We start from the raw sequence: 19,021 nt of genomic DNA, 5'->3' as shown, positions 1-19,021 counted from the left end.
AATATGGATAAAAAAATTACATTAAAGCTCTGGCTGGGTGGGTCATTTGGTTAGAGCATTGTCCTGATACACTAAGGTTGTGGATCAATCCCCAGTCAGGGCACTTACAAGAATCAACTAATGAATGCCTAAATAAGTGGAAAAACAAATACATGTTTCCCTCTCTCTCTTTCTCTCAAGACAATCAATTAATAAAAATTTTAGAAGATTAGATAATTTTGCCATAAACATAAAAGATCAACTAAAATACTCTCATAAATTTGCAAAGGAAGTTAAAGAAGTTCAATGCAAGCTGAAGATAATCATTAATAATCTTCTTATATAATAGTGGTTATCTCAGAGAGTTGTAATGAAGAGAAATAATTCAGTTCATAACAACAAAAAGAAAATGAGCATAAAATTCCTGTAATAACTCTGACAAGAAATTTTCAGGATACATATAAAGAGAAGAAAATCTTACTAAACTGAATTTTTAAACATTGAGTAAATAAAAAGTTATGTTGTAGATGAAACACTAAATATTATAAAAGCTTTATTATTTTCTAAAATTAACAAGTTTCCCTTATTAAAAATAGGATTTGGAGAAAACTGATAAAATGGTTCTAAAATTCATTTGTAACTTGGAAGTTATATGCTATTTATGAAGCTGTCCGAAGACATTATTTCGGAAATCCTATTACCCTAAGTAACAATAACAGTTGAATGTGAATCCTAAGATTCACTCACTCCAGTAAACTCAGTATGCTCACCTCAGGCAGAAGTGGTGTTATTTTCAGTGCTCCAGCATATTGCTTTTGATTCAAGGCAGATTTCTGCCATCAATTTTCAGAGGAAAAAACAATTTTCCTCTTTTTTACTAATTACTGTCTTATTTTGAATGTAAAGGAAGTCTGAAGATCTGAAAATATGCCTTTTGGAATCTTTTAAATAACAGTTGGGTACAGCAAGCAATTATTTCCCTCAGACTTTGCTGGTTTTCTTTTTTTAAAGTTACTTTTTGTAATGCTGATATCTATCAATAATCCAAAATTGTTGAGACAAGACTGAAATAGATTTTATACCTTACTTTATTTTAGACACATCTGTGCTTTTTGCTTGGGACTGAAAAACTATGCAATTAAAAAGATGTATCAGTTCTTCTCCGGGGTGGATGTGCTGTGTGCCGTGGGAAATAAACCCTGTGCAGCAGAAAGAGCTCCGGTACCAGGAGTCCACCACTGCGCTGTGATTTAGGCAACTTATATAACTCTCTGAGCTCATTTTCCTCTTATATATGATGGGGCTACAAATATCCACCTCCAAAGAATTGTAAAGATTTAATGAAATAATATCTTTGTGAAATGCATATAGCAAGGTCTGCATGTAACTGACACTTAATAAATGTTAATTTCTTTCCTTCCTCCTTTCAGTAACCTGATTTAAATGCTTCATTTGAGATTCATAGCTCTCCTACCTGAGTTAATTTTTAAAACACATTAATTTTCATGATACCTGAAGGAAATAATACCTAACAACTATATTCTACTTTGGCTTTTCTATCATTTTTCCATATTCATCTAATAAGTACTCAGGTGATCACCTTCATTTTACAGACGAGGAAACAGAGGCACAGAGAGGAGGAGCTGTCTTTCGAAAGTCCTGTAAAGGACATAGAAGAAATGTGTTGAATAAAATGGGTGCGCCGAGATTGGGTCCCAAAGCTGCAGGAGCTCAGTACCTTGCTCTCATAACATTGTCTGCATGGACACTTTAATTTGCATTCCCACTTCTTGGGAATTGTGGATTAAAATGAAGTCAAGTTGCTGTTTCCGAGAAGGGACACCGTGTCTTTCAAAATTGTAGAGAAACAGCAATGCATTGTTCACCTGAACTGCACAGAGAACGGGCATGGGTGATATTTGGGATAACAAGCTTTCTTTTACAGTACTGTGAGTTTCTCCTCTTGAAGAGCACTGGGAGGTAAAAACCCATCAAGATAGTGTGTTCTCATGATGATTTCAATGAATTATCATGGAAATGAGTTTTAGAAGAGAGGTAATGCTCTGAGATAATAGCCCGATAATGTCATTAGCCATGAACTGTAATTGTAATAGCATTAGTCAAATGAATATATCTGATATTAATTTGAGTGTCAACTATTTCTATAAGGTTCTTCTTGTTAATTAAATATCAGGCTTGGTATTATTAATTCAGTACTTACACATAGTAGGAACCCAGTATGTATTTGTGGACTGAATTAATAAGTCAATCTCTAAGTGGAGCTACTTAAAATAGTAAAATATTTAATTTAAATCATATTATGGATATAGCAGGAACTGATTTTGCCTGATATCTCTTGTTTGTACAGTCTGTTCTCTTATTTGCAACTCCATTTAGCTAATGGTGTAGACTTATTCATTTCAGAATATGAGAAGAAAACTTTTCTCTCTTTTTTTTTAATATTTGGAAAAAAATAGCCTATAAGATTTACTCCAAATTACTTTAATTCAAGAGTAGAGTTAGTGCCTTTATTCCTGTATCTTGTAGTCTTTAGACCATTTAAAAATCTACCAGGCAACTTCATACCTGCTTTGAGCACCTGAATGTCACTGGGCAAAATCATGCTTCAGGTAGTTTGATATCACTCTTCATGATCACCAGCGTTAACTGGGCCTTCAACACTGCCAATACTACCATGTAATTAACCTAGTTATTAATAATGGGATGGGATGGGAGCAAAGGGAAGGCCAGATATTATAGGTATGTCACTTGGACAGCTTCACCAGGAAGCTACAACTTTACACTCCCCAGGGGTCCAGCAAAAGGAAGATAGATTCAAGCCCAGTAAAGTTGGGGGGACTAGTAAAGGTGCTTACTGTCAGTCACCCCTGGGAATAGAGATGGTTGGCCAGAATGGGTGTGGCCACTGCAAGCACCTGGAAATTTGGGATATTTAATCCCCTGCTCTTGTATTTTCGGGACCCTTGGAACTCTTGCTGCTTGGGGCATGTTCTCCTGCATTCACCCAGGTGGCCACAGCCATGTGGACCCGCCCCACACAATGAACTAATGGACCGCAACTAGCCCAAAGCTGAACTAGACCCAGCTCCAACATGCAAAGGAAACGCAGGACACTCGCTTTGCTTCTAGCTTTTGTGAAACTCCAGCTACACTTCTTCTATGACTGGACTAAGAGAGATGGGACTTTGGAAACCCAGGGATGTAATTCCATGCAAATAAAAACCACTCGTTCTCCCAGGCGGGTCGCAGAAAATTATTTTTCTTGAGATATTGTAAAGACTCCACCCCCAGCACCCACGGGGAAAAGGGCCACTCACTTCGTCTGATATCACAAGCAGTCTTAACACTTCTAAATCAGTTTGCTTGCTCCTGCAATGAGTTCATATTCCCTGTTCTTCCTATTCTCATCCTGCTCCCCCTTTGCCCTCATTATTGACCTGCTGCTTTATAAAGGAAATTGGGAGCCTTGAAAGAAAGGCTCCAGCACCTTTCCAAAACCAGAACTACACATCTGCTTGCACCAGCACCATCCTCTCCTTTCCCTCAGTTTCAGTGCAGGGAGGAAGTATCCATTCTTTGATAAGTCAGTCTCCCTTCTTTCACTTGCATTTTTAACTTCTCCAAATATTTTTATCTGTTACATATGCTCAAGGTTTCTCAAATAAGAAAGTATCTTGAGCCCACATCGAACCTTCTCAGATAAAATACAGAACTCACAGTTAAATTTGAATTTTAGAACAACAATAAATTATTTTATAGGATAAGCATGCCCTGAATATTGCACAAATAATTTTTTGTTTGTAGTGTGCCCACAATGCTTCATGGGACATACTAAAAAAAGTATTTGCTGTGTACCTGAAATTCAATGTGACTGGGTCTCCTGTATTTTTACTTGCTAAATCTGGCAAATCCTTTTATATTCTCATCCAGCCACCATTTAAATCTTTATTTAAATCTTCATTGCCAAGTTCTTCAAAAGAGATGTTTAAATGCAATACCTTTATTTCTTTCCTCACTAGGTATTTCTTCGCCCTACTCCAATCTGGTTTTCATTCCCCTCTCACCACTGAAGTGACTCTTACTGAAGTTATTAGTGATTGTAATGTTGCTAAATCTATGAATACTTTAAAAAAAATGTCTTTATTGATTTCAGAGAGAGGACGGGAGAGGGAGAGAGAGAGACAGAAACATCAATGATGAGAGAGAGTCAATTATCCGCTGCCTCCTGCAAGCCCCACACTGGGGATCAAGCCTGAAACCCAGGCATGTGCCCCGACTGGGAATCGAACCGCGATCTCCTGGATCCTAGGTTGATGCTCAACCCCTGTGCCACACCGGCCGGCTATAAATACTTTTTATTCTTCATTCTACTTGATCTTACAGCAGCATTTAACACAATTTACCAATCCCTTCTTGAAATAACCCTCTCTCTTATTGGCAGTGAAATATACATGTTGCATACACACATATGTATGTATATGAATATACACTCACAAACGTGTATAGTTGTACCCCCCTCCCTCCCCCCCCAAATCTCTGGCTGCTAATTTTCTTTCTCCAGCGGGCTGGGCCATTTCTCCTCTGTGTAACCTCTAATACTGAGGCTTTTCAGGTCTAGGTCCCAGGCTCCTTTTTCTCCTCATTTTTCTCCTAATATTCACACTAGGTAATTTCATTCACTTCTATGGGTTCAAATGCTATTTTTGTGCCATAGATTCTCATATTTATATATCTGACCCAGATCTTTTTTCTGAGCTCCAGATATTTCTATATGGATGTCAAACAAGTATGTCAAACTTAATATGTTAAAAAATGAATGGGTGACAAGTTTTTAAACCCACTCGTCTTCGGGTGTTCTCCACTTAGAAAATGGAGAACATTTTCTTTGCCCACCCAGTTGCTCTTGGCAGAATCTGGGATGCCTTCTTGACACCTCTCCTTTTTCTTGTACCCTGCTTCCCCCTGACTATCAAAACCATTGCAGAGGACTATCGATTCCATCTTTCAAATGAAGCTTATATCCATGCATTTGTCTCCATCTGCTTCTTTTCTTCCTTGTTAATCACTATCCAGACTTGCCTGGCTGACTTCAGTTGTACCCTTCTTGGTTTTCCCCAACCATTTTCTCCCCCTTCCAAATTATACTGCATCCACATGATCTTAAAACCAAATAGATTGTGTCACTTGCCTGATGCCTTAAAGATTTCTTATTACCTTCAAATTAGATAAATCCCTGTAAACCAAGGGTCCTGCATGATTTTGCTTCTAACTCCTCAACCTGATTTCATGCAATTCTCCCCTCATATTCTCTCTTCAGAAAATATTTACTGAATATTTTTAGGTCACTGATCTTCTTTGAGTTCCCCTGATGTACCTCGTGATTCTCTACTCCCAAGCATTGGTATATATACTCTCTTTCAGAAATACTTGACTCCTATGCTCACCACGCCAAGTACACCCCATCCTTCTAGTGTCAACTTCAAATGCATTTCCAGGTACTCTTACTGTGGACATGGGTGTGATTCTAACTATCTAGACTTCTAAGTTTGCCATGCAAAGGAAGCTCCATTAATGACAGGGGTCCACGAGACCAAGAAGAATCTAAGAGCACTGCTTTATTTCATCTCGTCCCAATCTAGACTTGGAATTGAAGTTGAATGGGACAACTGAGCTCTGTATTTATGGAGCACACTCTTTTCTGCAGAATTATTAAATTATTATGCCAGAATATCATATGCATGATAATCCTAGCTCACTTGGAAAATGTTGAGGTCTCACTCAAATTACAACAACAACAAAAGTATATATACATTTTTGCTTTTATTTATCTGGTGCTTTATATTTATTTCCTCTTGTCCTCATAGAATTCTTGGAAGTTGCTAGTGACACCATTTTAGAGAAGGAGAAACTGAGACTCAGAAAAGTTAACATGCTCAAGATCTCATAGCTCTTTAAGAGCTGAGTTGAGCTTAAACTCAAATTTATCTGACTCAAAGCTGTCCCTTTCTACCTCTTGTGAGCCAATAGCAATGGACGGTTGCTTTCCATAGTCTAAAGGGTAGTTTGGGCCCTGCTTTGATACTGTTAAGAACCCTAAGGCCTGTGAGCAGCTCCAAGGGTTTCTGTGGAGCCAAAGGTTGAGAGTGTAGAATAAATTGTTTCTGAAATACATAACCCCGCTGTACAGGAGGTCTCTGCATCTAATTCTGACTGAGGACCATAAGCAGGATTTGCCTATGGGAGCTGTTGGGGGCCTGCCTAGTTGGCCACAGAAACTCTGGCATTAAGCCAGCTGACAGACAGTAAAGCATGGCTAACTAAAGACAGATTATGGGGTAGCAGGCCACTTCTTTTCCCCTTTGGATTAAAAAATCGGTCACCTCAAAATGCATGTGAAGTTGGACCCAAGGCTTTGATGTGAATTTGAAGAAAAACATCTCTTGAAAAATAAGAACGGGCTTGTGAAACCAGATGAACACCTTTCCAGATGCATAAATATTTCCTTCTCTCAAGTTGACTGCAACTGCAGACTCCTGCTTCAAGAGCGACTAGGTGATTCACGCTGACATGGCTGTCAGTGGCTTCAATAATCATAGATATTTAAATGAGGATTTTAAAAGATCACATTTTTTAATTCCAAATGATCTTGATAGGAATTAAACAGCTAAATTCTTTGTTCCTTTCATGAACTCTGAGAAGGAAGGACTAGCGGGGACAAAAAGATGTATACCTTGACCTCTTGATTCTGTCCAATTATCCTTTGTCTCTCAGGCATTTTGCTTTGGATCTTTCAATCACTTGCACGTCCATAACGAAGATGTCATTTTTCACTGAATGCTATTTTGTTATTTTTGTCAAAAGGTAAGCTCGAACTCATGTGTGAGAAAATTGATCTGGTTGCTAATGGGATAGAGTTGAAATAAGCAGTTTGACTGACTTCTTCACTCCTTTATATTAGCATTGCTACTTTTAGATAAACTATTCCTGAAATGATTAGCGTAGGAGGATGGGTTTAGTCTTGTATCTTCTCCTTTAAAGCACTCGGAGTTAGAGATCCCAGAAGGATCAGTTTTCTCACTTGTACTGAAAATGTCACTCCAGCAGCTCTCTGTCTGCACAGTCAAGTTTTGAGAAATCTTTTGCATTTCCACATTCACACCATTCTCCACCACGGTGCTAAAAATGACTAATGCAGCTTGGAGACGGGGGGCCTGTGAGAGCTGATTACCCTTTCCAATCATGCACTAACACTCACACTCTCGTATACACACACGCTCAGCTGACATGAATGCGTAAGGTTTAAAATATCCTATGTGCTAAATGGGATGTGGAGGCATGTGGGGTGTCTGAGCACATAGCAGTAGTCTTGGTTTCATTATGGTCAGCTCTGTCAAAAAATTGATCTGGTGGTTTGACTAATGAACTGATTTTGTTTTAACCAAAGGGGTCACTATAATATATGACTTAATTTTATATTTAAAATAATCTCTGACATTAAATTTTAAAATGCCTTATTTAATTTGATCTTAACATCTCTGAGAAAAGCAAAGCAAAGCATTTCCTTTTTTAAATAAAAGGAAGCAGTCTTAGAGAGATGATGACTTAACCCAAAGTCAGGCATAGGGTAAAAGGATCCCTCTCTTTTAAGGGCTCTAGTTAGTCACTATACATCAGTGTAAGGTCACTAGAACCAAATCATGTAAAGGAACTTCATTTCCTTTCTTGATAAGTGCTATTCTGATGGCTAAAGGGACTGTCGTAAACAAAGCCATATCCTATTCTGAGAGAAATATGTAACAATGAGTCCTGTGATGTCACTCAGGGAAGATGGAGAAGTGCGTGGGCTGAATATAGTAATTAAGTGAAGTGGGAGCTGATTAAATCCCAAAGGGAAGGATTAGTTGATTGTCATTAACTTGCAGTGAGGTGTTTAGGAATTTTCCATAGGCTCTATTTTTGGTTCTGTCCAATTCAACACTTTATCAATTACCTGGAAGAAGTCTAGTTACTTGCTTACTACATTGGCAGATGACACAAAGCTAGTAAAGAAGTGAAGATTAGTAATTTAATGGATGACAGAATCAAGTTTTTAAAATGTGTTATTTAGGATGATGGGCTGACATTTATTAAGGATAAAGATAAATTCTTGCATTTAATTAGAAAAAAAAATTGTGATAAGACGAGTGGAACTGAATGTAGAAAGGCTGTTAAAAATAAAAAAAAAACCTTCAGGTTTTAATTGACCATAAGCATGATGCAGCTACTGAAAAAGTCAACATAATCCCTGTTGGCATTCAGAGAGAGAGAGAGAGAATGTTAATCAAAGTGACATATCAATCATCTTGAGCATTGTGTTTGATTCTGGAAACCATATTTTAAGAAAGATACTGACAAATTGTTGCTTGTTTAATGATGGAGGGGTTTTTATAGTGAAAAATCAGGTAATCATGCAATGGGAGAAAACTGGGGCGGTTCGTATATAAAATAGAAGACTATCATAATAGCTATCTTATCACATGTATTAATTCCTTAATCCTCAGAACAACATGATGAATTATTTATTGTTATTGTTGGCATGGAAACTGAGGACACATAGGTAGACTACCTGGATTCAACTCCAGAACCTACATTTTTAACCCTGTGCCACATTCTTTCTTTGAATATTTGTCAAATGTCTGAAGAGTTGCTATGTGGATAGAACATTAGACTTATTCTGTGGAACATAGTTCTCAACAGATGGGCAGACTCAGGTTATATCTCAAAGTAGAGAATTTTCCGAGGTACTAGCAGATGCTAGTATATCTAATAGTTTTTCGTACAGTGTTAGACTAGATGACCTTTAAGGTAATATCCAATTGTAGCATTCTAACTTACTGGGATATGATTTGATATAACAGTATTATCAGGAACAGGAAAACTCTTAAGAAGTAAAATTAATTAGTGGTAATTTATATGGTATTCTGAATACAGGTTTAGAGTGCCCCACTGCACATCTTATTTTGCTAAGATGTCTTCACCATATGTCCTTAGCAAACCTTTCATGGGCACCAAACTCTGCCAGAATTATATAAACTTTTGTTTATCTACCTTTTACTTTATCTAGAATATTATCAATAACATCTTATATGTAGACCCTCATCCAAGGTGGTTGTATTAGGGTGACTCCTAATAGATCTTTGGTGTGTTGTAATCAATATTGACATTGGTTTCAGAACCCTGAGAGGCTCAGATCTCTGTCAGGTAATAGTTGTGATGACTAGAGTACTTCACTGTCTTTTTTCTGCTTAAATTGTTACATTTTAAAACATAGGTTGTAATACCACCTTTATAAGATTGTTGTAATAAATGCAGTAATGTTTCCTGTGCTACCATGCTATGTAAATTCGCAATAGATATTTAGGTTTTGAGTGAAATAGTGAAGTGTAGAATTTGCTTGGTCTTGTCCCTGATCCCTAGAAGGTAAATTCGAAACCCTTTGAATTTCCTGAGTGATTGGAGTATCTTTGTTATTCGTGGTGAGCCCTCAAACCCCACCCGACGGCTTATGCTAACAGATGACTCAAATGGGGGCTGGCCAGCCAGGAAGACCAGCCATGTGATTAGAGGACGGGGCTTTGAGTCACATATCAGCTCAACCTCTGGGGTTGGAAAAGATGCTGGAAATTAAGTTCAGCTACATAGCCAGTGATTCAACCAATCGTGACCACATAATAAAACCTCAGTAAAAACTCTGAAGCTCAAGTAAGTTTCCCTGGTTGGTAATACTGCATCCCCGAGGATAAGGGAAGTTTTACTTTTGGAACTTTCCCAGACTTTGTTCTAGGTGTCTCTTCCTTTGGCTCAATCTGAATTGTATTATTTTGCTTTCATAAAGATGTAATCTAAGTGCTGTGCTTTCCTGAGTTCTGCAAGTCATTCTGGCAAATTATAAAACCCGAGGAAGTCTGTGGGGACCTCCAAATTTATAGCCAGCTTATCAGAAGTGATGGCAGTTCTGGGGACCCCTCAACTTGTGGCTGATGTCTAAAGTGAGGACAGTTTAGTGGGGAAATTAACCAGTGAGGTTTGGCCTAACTCTGGGTAAGTTGCTCAAGAACGCATATGAAAAATTTAGATTTATGTAAGATATTAACTCGTAGTAATATTTGACTTTGTAGTACTTCTAGAGTATATGAAATGTGATTTGATAATAGAAATTTACACGTTTAGCAAATTTTCAGAAACATCTTCATTGCGTAATGTGAAGGAAAGAATCATATGTTCAACACCTAAGATGTTTTAGGTGGCGATATAGGTAAGACTTTCCAGGCTGTCATAAATTCTAATACCAATGCTTAATTACCTGTTTACATATAAAGAATCTAATCATCAGAGAAGTCAACAACCTGCCACAGTTCACACAGTTAGTTATGACAGTTTGGGTTTGAGCTCTTTGAGAATTGGAACTATATCTCACATAATTGAATGTAGTTCAGGGCCTGGTACATAGTAAGTATTCAATACATGTTTTTACTTAGTTAACTAAAACAAGGGCAGGGTTTAATCTTGTTCATCAATCATGGATTGTACATTTGTTCCCTAAAATTCTGCTACACTTACCATTGAATTTATCACTCTTAATTTATTGTTTCCCTATGACCCTGGAAATTTTATGAGGGTTTGGAAGTGTTTATTTTGTTTGTCATGGTATTGTCAGTGCCCAGTATTGTGCCTGAAACAAAGGAGGTCCTTGATAAATAGAGGGTATCCCCCCAAAATCTATATACTTTAACAGCTGATTCTATTACATTTTAAAAATGAAATATATTTTAATAAACACTGCCTTTATAATTATTCAGTGTGTATACTGTTTTTGGGACACCCTGTATTTTTTGAATAGAGACTTAGTGTTAAAAGGGGTTTCTCATTCATAGCAGTTATTTTTTCTGTAGTTTGAAAGTAAGTAAATTAAGTGTGTTGGCTACAAGAGCACACAAACCAACACTTTTTTTACAGTATTTTAAGTGCACAACTTAAGTATTTTTTAAAGTAGAAAAGAATAAAACTTGTAGTATTTTCTATATAATAAGCAAAAGTAAATAAAAAAATTAAACTATATTAACATCTTAGAACAAATCAAGGGAAAAGTCTGTAGATTTAAAATACAGCCAAAGACATTCACTGTGACCGCTAATCATTATTGTCATCATGTCTGATTTTTTACCAGGACATGTAAGAGTAGTACTTCTTATGGTTGCACATGAACTTTTCAGTTTGGTTGCTTCTTCTGACCAAAGTCTCTATGGGGAAAATTTTTCCAAGATCACTTGTTATTCAATGCACAATTTCTCTTTGGTTGCATAGACAAGATTTCTAGTGAATTATAAGGAAAAAAGATCATCCAGATACCCTTATTTACACAGGACTTACCTTTTCTGAGGATTACCTATGCCAACTATGAGGCATTATTAAATATGGCCTCACTGAAAGACCTGATAAGGATATAATGACCAGTTTGTTTTAAAATACACTAAGGAAAGACAGTGGATGGGGTCTTATGAGAAGTTACATTCTATAATTACCTCTTCCTATCAAAAGAAAAACAGTTCTCAGAAACTAATGAATACAGCAAGAGTCTTTTTTCTATTTTAATTCTATTTTAATTGCAAAAGTGGAGCAATTAAAAAAAAGAATACACTGGCAAAACCTCTCTTCTTAAGGTTTTGTCTCCCAATTGTCTAGTCATCAAATCAATATATATAAACATACCATAAACCTATTTTTACCTTGTGAGATGAGATATACCAACTCCACCAGCAGTGCCCCCGTGAAACAAGCCAATCCATTGAACAGGGTCAGAAAATTCGTCAGGGTTCCTCTGATGGTACTTGGAACAAATCTGTATGATATTATAGAGACTGAGAAAAAAGGAGGTCAGAATTTAGAACATTCTCTCTAATATACTTTCATAGATGCTGTTCAAATTAGTGTTGATTATATTTCAAAGAAAGTTTACTGATAGAATTAAAATTTGAGTTGGAGTTTGTTAAAACTACTACAGTAAGATATACTATGATCTTAAAATTTATAAGTGTCTACAAGGAATCAAATATGACAAAATATATCCTTGTACAGCTACAGGAATCAGTGGTTGGATGTCCCAATATACTACTCAGCCATAAAAAAGAACGAAAATTTGCCATGTGTTACAACCTGCATGACCTTGAGGGTATTACGCTAAGTGAAATAAGTGAGATGGAGAAAGGCAAATACCCTATGAGTTCACTTATATGTGAACAAACATTTAAAACAAAACTCATAGATACAGAGAACAGGATGGTGGTTGCCAGAGGAGAGGGGTGTCAGGGGGTAGGTAGAATTGGTGAAGGATATCAAGAGGCACAAACTTTCGTTTATAAAATAAATTACTAATGTGGATGTAATGTACAGCACAATGACTATAGTCAGTAATTTTGTAGTGCATGTTTGAAAGTTGCCAAGAGAGCAAATCTTTTAAGTTCTCATCACACACGTGCAAGCACACATGCACACACACACACACACACAGAAACCCCACCAAAATTCATAATTTTTTATGGTGACCTATGGTAACTAGATTTGTGGTGATCATTTTGCAGTGTATACAAATATATAATCATTAGGTCATACATCTGAAACTATGAAACTAATATAATGTTATATGTCAATTATACCTCCATCAAAAAGAAAAATTTAATTAAAAATAATTTTGATATCAGAAATAGATGAAAATAAGTATGTATAATTTTGTACATACCATATTAACATAACTATTAAGTATGCATGGCAATCTTAGGCATATATGTTCAACTATTTACTATATATTATAATATGGTATCTGGGATGTGCTTCAACATTATACAAGGAGGAACTGAGAATGCAAGTGAGGGTAGATATAAAACAAGTTCGGCTGTGAGTTGAAAATTGTTGAGGCTGGAACATGGGTACACAGGCATTTATTACACTAATCTCTCTCTTTTTATATGTGTAACAAACAATTATAAGAAAAAATGTTGAATAACGGGAACATTTTTAGCTTTAAATGGTTGAATTATTGGGTTTTTAATTTTTCTTCTCCTTGCTCTTTTGTACTTGGCAAGTTTTTCTACAATGAGAGGTCATAAACAAACATTAAAGCCCATTCTAAAAAGAAAAGTGGTGATAGAAAATCAATATATCGTGAACATGAAACCTTCAGTTTCCTTCTCTGTAAGAAGAAAGAGAACTTATCTCCTCCCTTCCCTCTCTGGCAGATTTCACCCCTGGTTTACCAGCTGTACTTTACCCCAATAAATGTACTCGCGACGCACTTTTAAACCAACTTACTAATACATAATGTAAATGTACGAATGTTCCCTCCTGCCTTCATTTAATGTTTCTGTTTTGCCCTCTGAGTGTCCTCCCATGTTTTTATTTAACGTCCCATAAACACTGAAAGGCGTCCCTGCCTGTGCCCTAGGAAATGTGCCGAGTGCTGGCGCTGAGGGTGCGAAAGGCCTGGGTACGCCTTTCCTGGGTTTTCATCTCTGGGAGGGTGGAGAGCGAAGGTACCAAGGGCAGTGCTAAACAGGCACTCGATACCACAAATACTTCTTGGAGATGAAGGTAATGATGGTGATCGATAGAAAACTGGAGAGGGCTTCAAATACTGGCGGCAAGGGGCCCGGGGCGCCCCAGCTTTCTGGCGCAGTGCAAATCACCAGCAGGAGCCTGAGGCCAGGCCGCAAGTTTTTTCAGGAAGATCCAAAGGAGATAACAAGAGAAATGTTGAAGAGGCTTTGGGAAGAAATTATTCACAGTTACAAGAAGGATTTGGCTCATGAACTTTCCTCTCTATAAATATGAGGAGACAAACAATGGGCAGAAAGACTAAGCCGATTTTCTTTCACGGAGAAAACACAGAACGTACAAGCCCATTATTGCTCGGCTAGTTAATTATTAATCCTATGTTTTTCTCTTGCTAGAACTTCTGGTGCGGTATATAATTCATGAGCACACTTTGCCAGCCTCTGCCTGCTGGTTAATCTCTCTTTGGTGTCATTTTCATCGTTTTGAAAGCCTTCGGTTCCCTTTTATGGGACTTAGCTTTTCAAGTCCTCGGATCTCTAGATTCAGGCATCTTCTTGCATGTTCTGATCTTTTTCGACTTTAGTAATCATCAACTTGATTTTTTGGGCTCCACGACACTTCTTGTAAGCACACTATGCTGTAGATATTATCAACAGGTCTGCCACTACTCTCAAATTCTCATTTTACTATGAAGACCCAGTAAAAACTATTCAAAATGTATGTAAAAGCTGGTCTTCTTGCCAGGGAGAGCTGAAATGTGCCTCCAGGTGGAGGCTGGTTAATGTTTGCAAAGATGTCCCATCACAGCGTATACAGAATCTACAAATTATGGAGCGATAACCTCCTTCTTGAGGCACCTGGTACTGGGGACTCCTTGTTAGAAATTACTTTTACTCCTATTGTTTTTAAATAGTGAAATGTGTTTATTGTGTTTGGTAAGAAGTTATTTTGACCAAGTGGAGAAGTACTGCAGTCCAGAAAATGGAACTTTATCCAGTTACCACTTTCCTTTCTCATGTCTAAAAAGCTTAAGATTTGATTCTCATATAATCTGATTATATGACCTAATACTTCTCTTTCATGCTGTCATCTGCCAACTTTTAGACCATTTTTCTCTATTTCTCAGTTATCAGCTCCTTTCTCATCATCAGTCCCTCCAGTACAGCTCCTGTCTTAATTCTTGGCAGTTATAATATACATACAGGTCATCCTTCCAACCTTCCCTTCTGCCAAATCTTGGTTTCTCATTCCTTGACCTCTTTCCTCTTAACTGTCCTTGTCCCCCACTCTATCCATTCATAACCATGGTCACACTCTGAACCTTGTTCCCCAGAGCAGGGGTTGGTGAACTATAGTCACATAAGGTCCAGCTTGACACCTATTTATAAATAACGTTTTATAGGAACACAGCCACATCCATTCTACGACTGCTTGTGTATGGCTGAGTTGAGCAGTTGTGACAGACTGGTGTGAAAAACCTGACTATTTACTATCTGACACTTTTCAGTAAAAGTTTGAGAACCCATCTTATTCCAATAACTGTAACCACTCCGTAATCTCAACTTTGGCACTCCCCTTTGACTGCCGCCTTCTACCCTCCCAGCTCGTTGTCTACCACTCAACCATACAAATGGTTGTACTCCTCCAGGACCTCTGCTGCATTGCTCCTTTTATTATTGTCACTTCCTTCATGCCCTCAAGTCCTCACTAATCTTCTTACGCACGTTAAGTTTCATGGTCAATCGTTATAATCATATTCCTTCTCAGACTCTCATTCCCTTGCCTGTCTCTTGCTTTCTAGAACCTGATTGGCAAAAGAATTCACTGTCTGCCATCTCTGATCCTATATCCATGCAGCCTAATGTGGCAGAAGAAAAATCCATAACCATGTTGTCCAACTCATTTTAAATTCCTGCCCATAAACCTCAAGCAGCCTACTAATGCTTCCTGACAACATTCTGTATCCTCTAGTTCGTTCACTCTCCCATTGTCCTGGACAACAATTTCATTCTTCTGCATCCTACTTCACTGAAAAAATGGAATCAGCCAGAAGAGGATGTCCACAGAATCTTCACACCATACTTACGTACCCATGAGCTTCTGCACCTACACACTCTGCCTTCCAAACTGTTACCATTGATGAAATAGCCTTGCTACTATCTAAAACCAAATTCTCCACTTGTAAATTAGATCTCGGCCTCTCTCCCTCCAGTATTTTCCCTCTCCCTGACGCCATAAATTCACATCCCTATTGAATTATTCCCACCAACGTACTGTGCGATGCCATTATTTTTCCTTCCTTAAAAACAAAAATAAACAACCCTTTCCTTAGCCTCCTTTGTCAGCTGCTGTTCCATTTCTTTGTTCTCCTTTGTAGCAAAATCCTTCAAATGAACTGTCTCCAGTTCTTCTCAGATTTATTCCAATTACTCTTAGGTGCATCCACATAGCCCACCTAAACAGGCTCTTGCCAGAATCACCAATAACCCACAAATCGCTTAATGGTCAATTCTCAGTTCTCATCTTGTTAGATCTAACCGCAGTGCTTGACACAGCTGATCCCTCCCTCCTCCTTAACACCTTTTCTTCATTTGACTTCTAAGAGGTTACTCTCTTGGTTTTCTTCTTTTCTCACCCGTCACTTCTCCCTGGCACCCCCAACTGATAGCATTTTTTATTGTTCTCTCAGAAGAACACATTTCAAATATTATTTATTGTGAAGTTGTGATGTACAAAACTGTTTTGTAGCTATGGTTTGACTTGGGAAAATTGCTCAGCCTCCCTGAGATAAAGATTCTTTAAAAAAACCCAACTTTTTAAGTTTATTGAGGTGACATTGGTTAATAAAATTATATAGGTTTCAAGCAGAGAATTTTATAAGACATCATCTGTTTATTGCATTGTGTGTTTACCACCCAAAGTCAAATCTCCTTCCGCCACCATATATTTGACTCCTTTTACCCTTTGCTACCTCCCTCCCAGCCCTCTTTCCTTCTGGTAACCACCACACTGTGTCTGTGTCTATGAGTTTTGATCTGAGACAAGTGGATAATTTGTCTTGTTTGTTCATTTGTTGCTTTCAGTTTTATATCCTACATATGAGTGAAATCATATGCTTCTTGACTTTTTAAATCTGATTTATTTCACTTAACATGATATTCTCAAGACCATGTTGCAAATGGCATTGTTTCATCTTTTCTTATGGCTGAGTAGTATTCCATTGTATATATGTACCACATCTTCTTTAAGTCACTTCTTTCCTATCTCCTTTGCAAATTTCTCATCTTTTCTAGAATGCCTTAATGAATGGAATGCCTCAGGGCTCAGTTCTTTAATTTGCATCTCTGGCTCCTCAGACTTCCTATGTACCCTAACTCCCTTGATAATCTCAACTAGTCTTGTTACTTTAAATACTACCAATATGCTTATCACTCTCAAATTTGCATCTATCCCTTATCTCAGTACCAAATTACAGACCTGGATATCCAATCCCTGTTTGACATTTCTATTTGACATCTTGTCCTCAAAATGTCCAAAACTAAACTCATGACCTTCTCCCCAAAGCTTGTCCTACCTGTAGCCTTTTATGGCTCTGTAGATGGCAACTCCGTCCTTCTGGTTGCTCAGGTCATAAGCTGTGATATCATTATTAAATCCTCTCTTTCTCATACCCTATTGGTTTTGTCTTCAAAATATAAATAAATTGACGATAGCTCACCACCTATCCTGCTATTTCTCTGGCCTAGACACTTGTTTGTCTTATCTAGACTACAGTCTCAGTTTTATTCTTTCCCTCCCTGTAGTGTATTCTCCACACACAGAGAGGTATTCTTTAAAAGTGTTAATATCATGTCACTCCTTTTCCCATTTCACTCAGGGCCCAACTCAGTCTTTACAATGGTTACTCTAACTCTTATCTTACCAGTTTCTTTCTTTCTCACTTTCCTCCAACTGCACCAAACTCCTTGCACTTTCTTGCCAGACACACTCCTCTCTTTGCATTTACTGACTCCTCTGCCAGCAATGATGTTCTTTACAGATGTCTGTGTGGCTGACTTCCTCAACTCTCTCAAGTCTCAGCTCAAATATTACCTTTCATTGAGGCTTATCCTGATCATCAATTAATGCTACAACTTGCTCCCTTTTATGCATGACATTCCTAATCTCCCTTATCCTGCCCTACATTTTCTCTATCTATAGTACTCATCACCTTCTAACATGTTGTATAATTTATGTTTTACATTTATTGTTTATTATCTTTTGCCCTTTGGTAGAATGTAAGTTCACAATGGCAGATTTTTTAAAAACTGGTGTGTCTTAAGCATCTAGAGCAGTGTCAGGCATATTGTAGATACCCACGCAGTATTTTTTGGAATAAATAAATGAACACAGGTTATGAGATAATTGGGGTATGGGCTGCTATAATGAAGACATAATCTGAAAAGTTTTCTGTTTTGTTTTTTCCCCCCTTGTAAATCATATCCAATATATAGCATGGCTTAGTAGAGAAGGAAATAGCCACTGAAATTTGGGGAATGATCCATTATGCTTTCTGCTTCATGCCATCAATGTAGGATATTGTCAGTAATTTGAATAATGTATTTCTATTATAGTCAAATAGAGATAGCTTTAGATATTATTCACTCATTTGTTTATTCAACTAAGTATATTTATTGGTCACCTACCTTGTATGTGCACTTTTCAGGAAGGAAGAACACAAAAGAGTAAAAGGATGAACAGAAGAATAAGACTCTTGATTCCAAGACTATACATTCTTCTGGTGAGAGGCAGGCAACATAACACACATATAAATAAGACAACTTCAGATTCTGACAAGCACTCTAAAAATATGGGCTGGAAAGTGACAGGATGACCAGGGGAGCCTGTTTGAAGAGATGATCTTTGAGAAAACTTGATTAGCAGAAGCCAACCATTTGAACATAGAGGAAAGGGGATTCTAGGTAGAGAGAAGAGCAGAAACAAAGGCCGTGGAACAAAAATAAGTTTGACATCTTAGAAACATAGAATAAAGATCATCACATTTCTAGTAAAGTGGGCAAGGGGAAGAATGTTATAAAATGTAGTTGGAGTAGTACAGAGGCTAAATCATGTGAAGCCTTATTCACCAGTTAAGAAATTTATCTCCCTAGTCTTAGAAACTTTTAAGCAGGAAAATGATAGGACTTATGTATTAGAAAGAACATGATAGCTCTCTTGAAGACAATGGACTCATGGAGCAGGAGAGGGCACAGGAGGATAAGTTAGGAGGCTCTGATAGAATTGAGGCTAGAGCTAGGCAGATAGCAAAAGAGACAGTGAGACATAGTCAAATTTGGATTATATTTCAGAGTAAAGACTAAGACTTGCTGTTGGATTGGAGGTGAGAAATAAGAGGAAAAAAAGAATCTAAAATGACTAATTTGAGAAAGACACA

The 19,021-nt window shown here is 37.5% G+C and overlaps 1 protein-coding gene across 1 annotated transcript in view; it reads right to left on the bottom strand.

The window, feature by feature from the left end:
* SLC15A5 (solute carrier family 15 member 5) overlaps positions 1–19,021 on the bottom strand; it is a gene marked incomplete at both ends in the record, with an annotated part of 73,907 nt that overhangs the window by 11,653 nt on the left and 43,233 nt on the right. The window contains one exon of the mRNA XM_081127804.1: positions 11,766–11,897. Within this exon, the coding sequence (XP_080983930.1) occupies positions 11,766–11,897 (132 nt within the window). The remainder of the gene's footprint in view (positions 1–11,765; positions 11,898–19,021) is intronic.

This window comes from Miniopterus schreibersii (assembly GCF_964146895.1).
Source record: "Miniopterus schreibersii genome assembly, chromosome: 2".
In the NCBI taxonomy this organism is placed as follows: Eukaryota; Metazoa; Chordata; class Mammalia; order Chiroptera; family Miniopteridae; genus Miniopterus; species Miniopterus schreibersii.
This window is presented reverse-complemented; position numbering and strand designations above follow the sequence as displayed.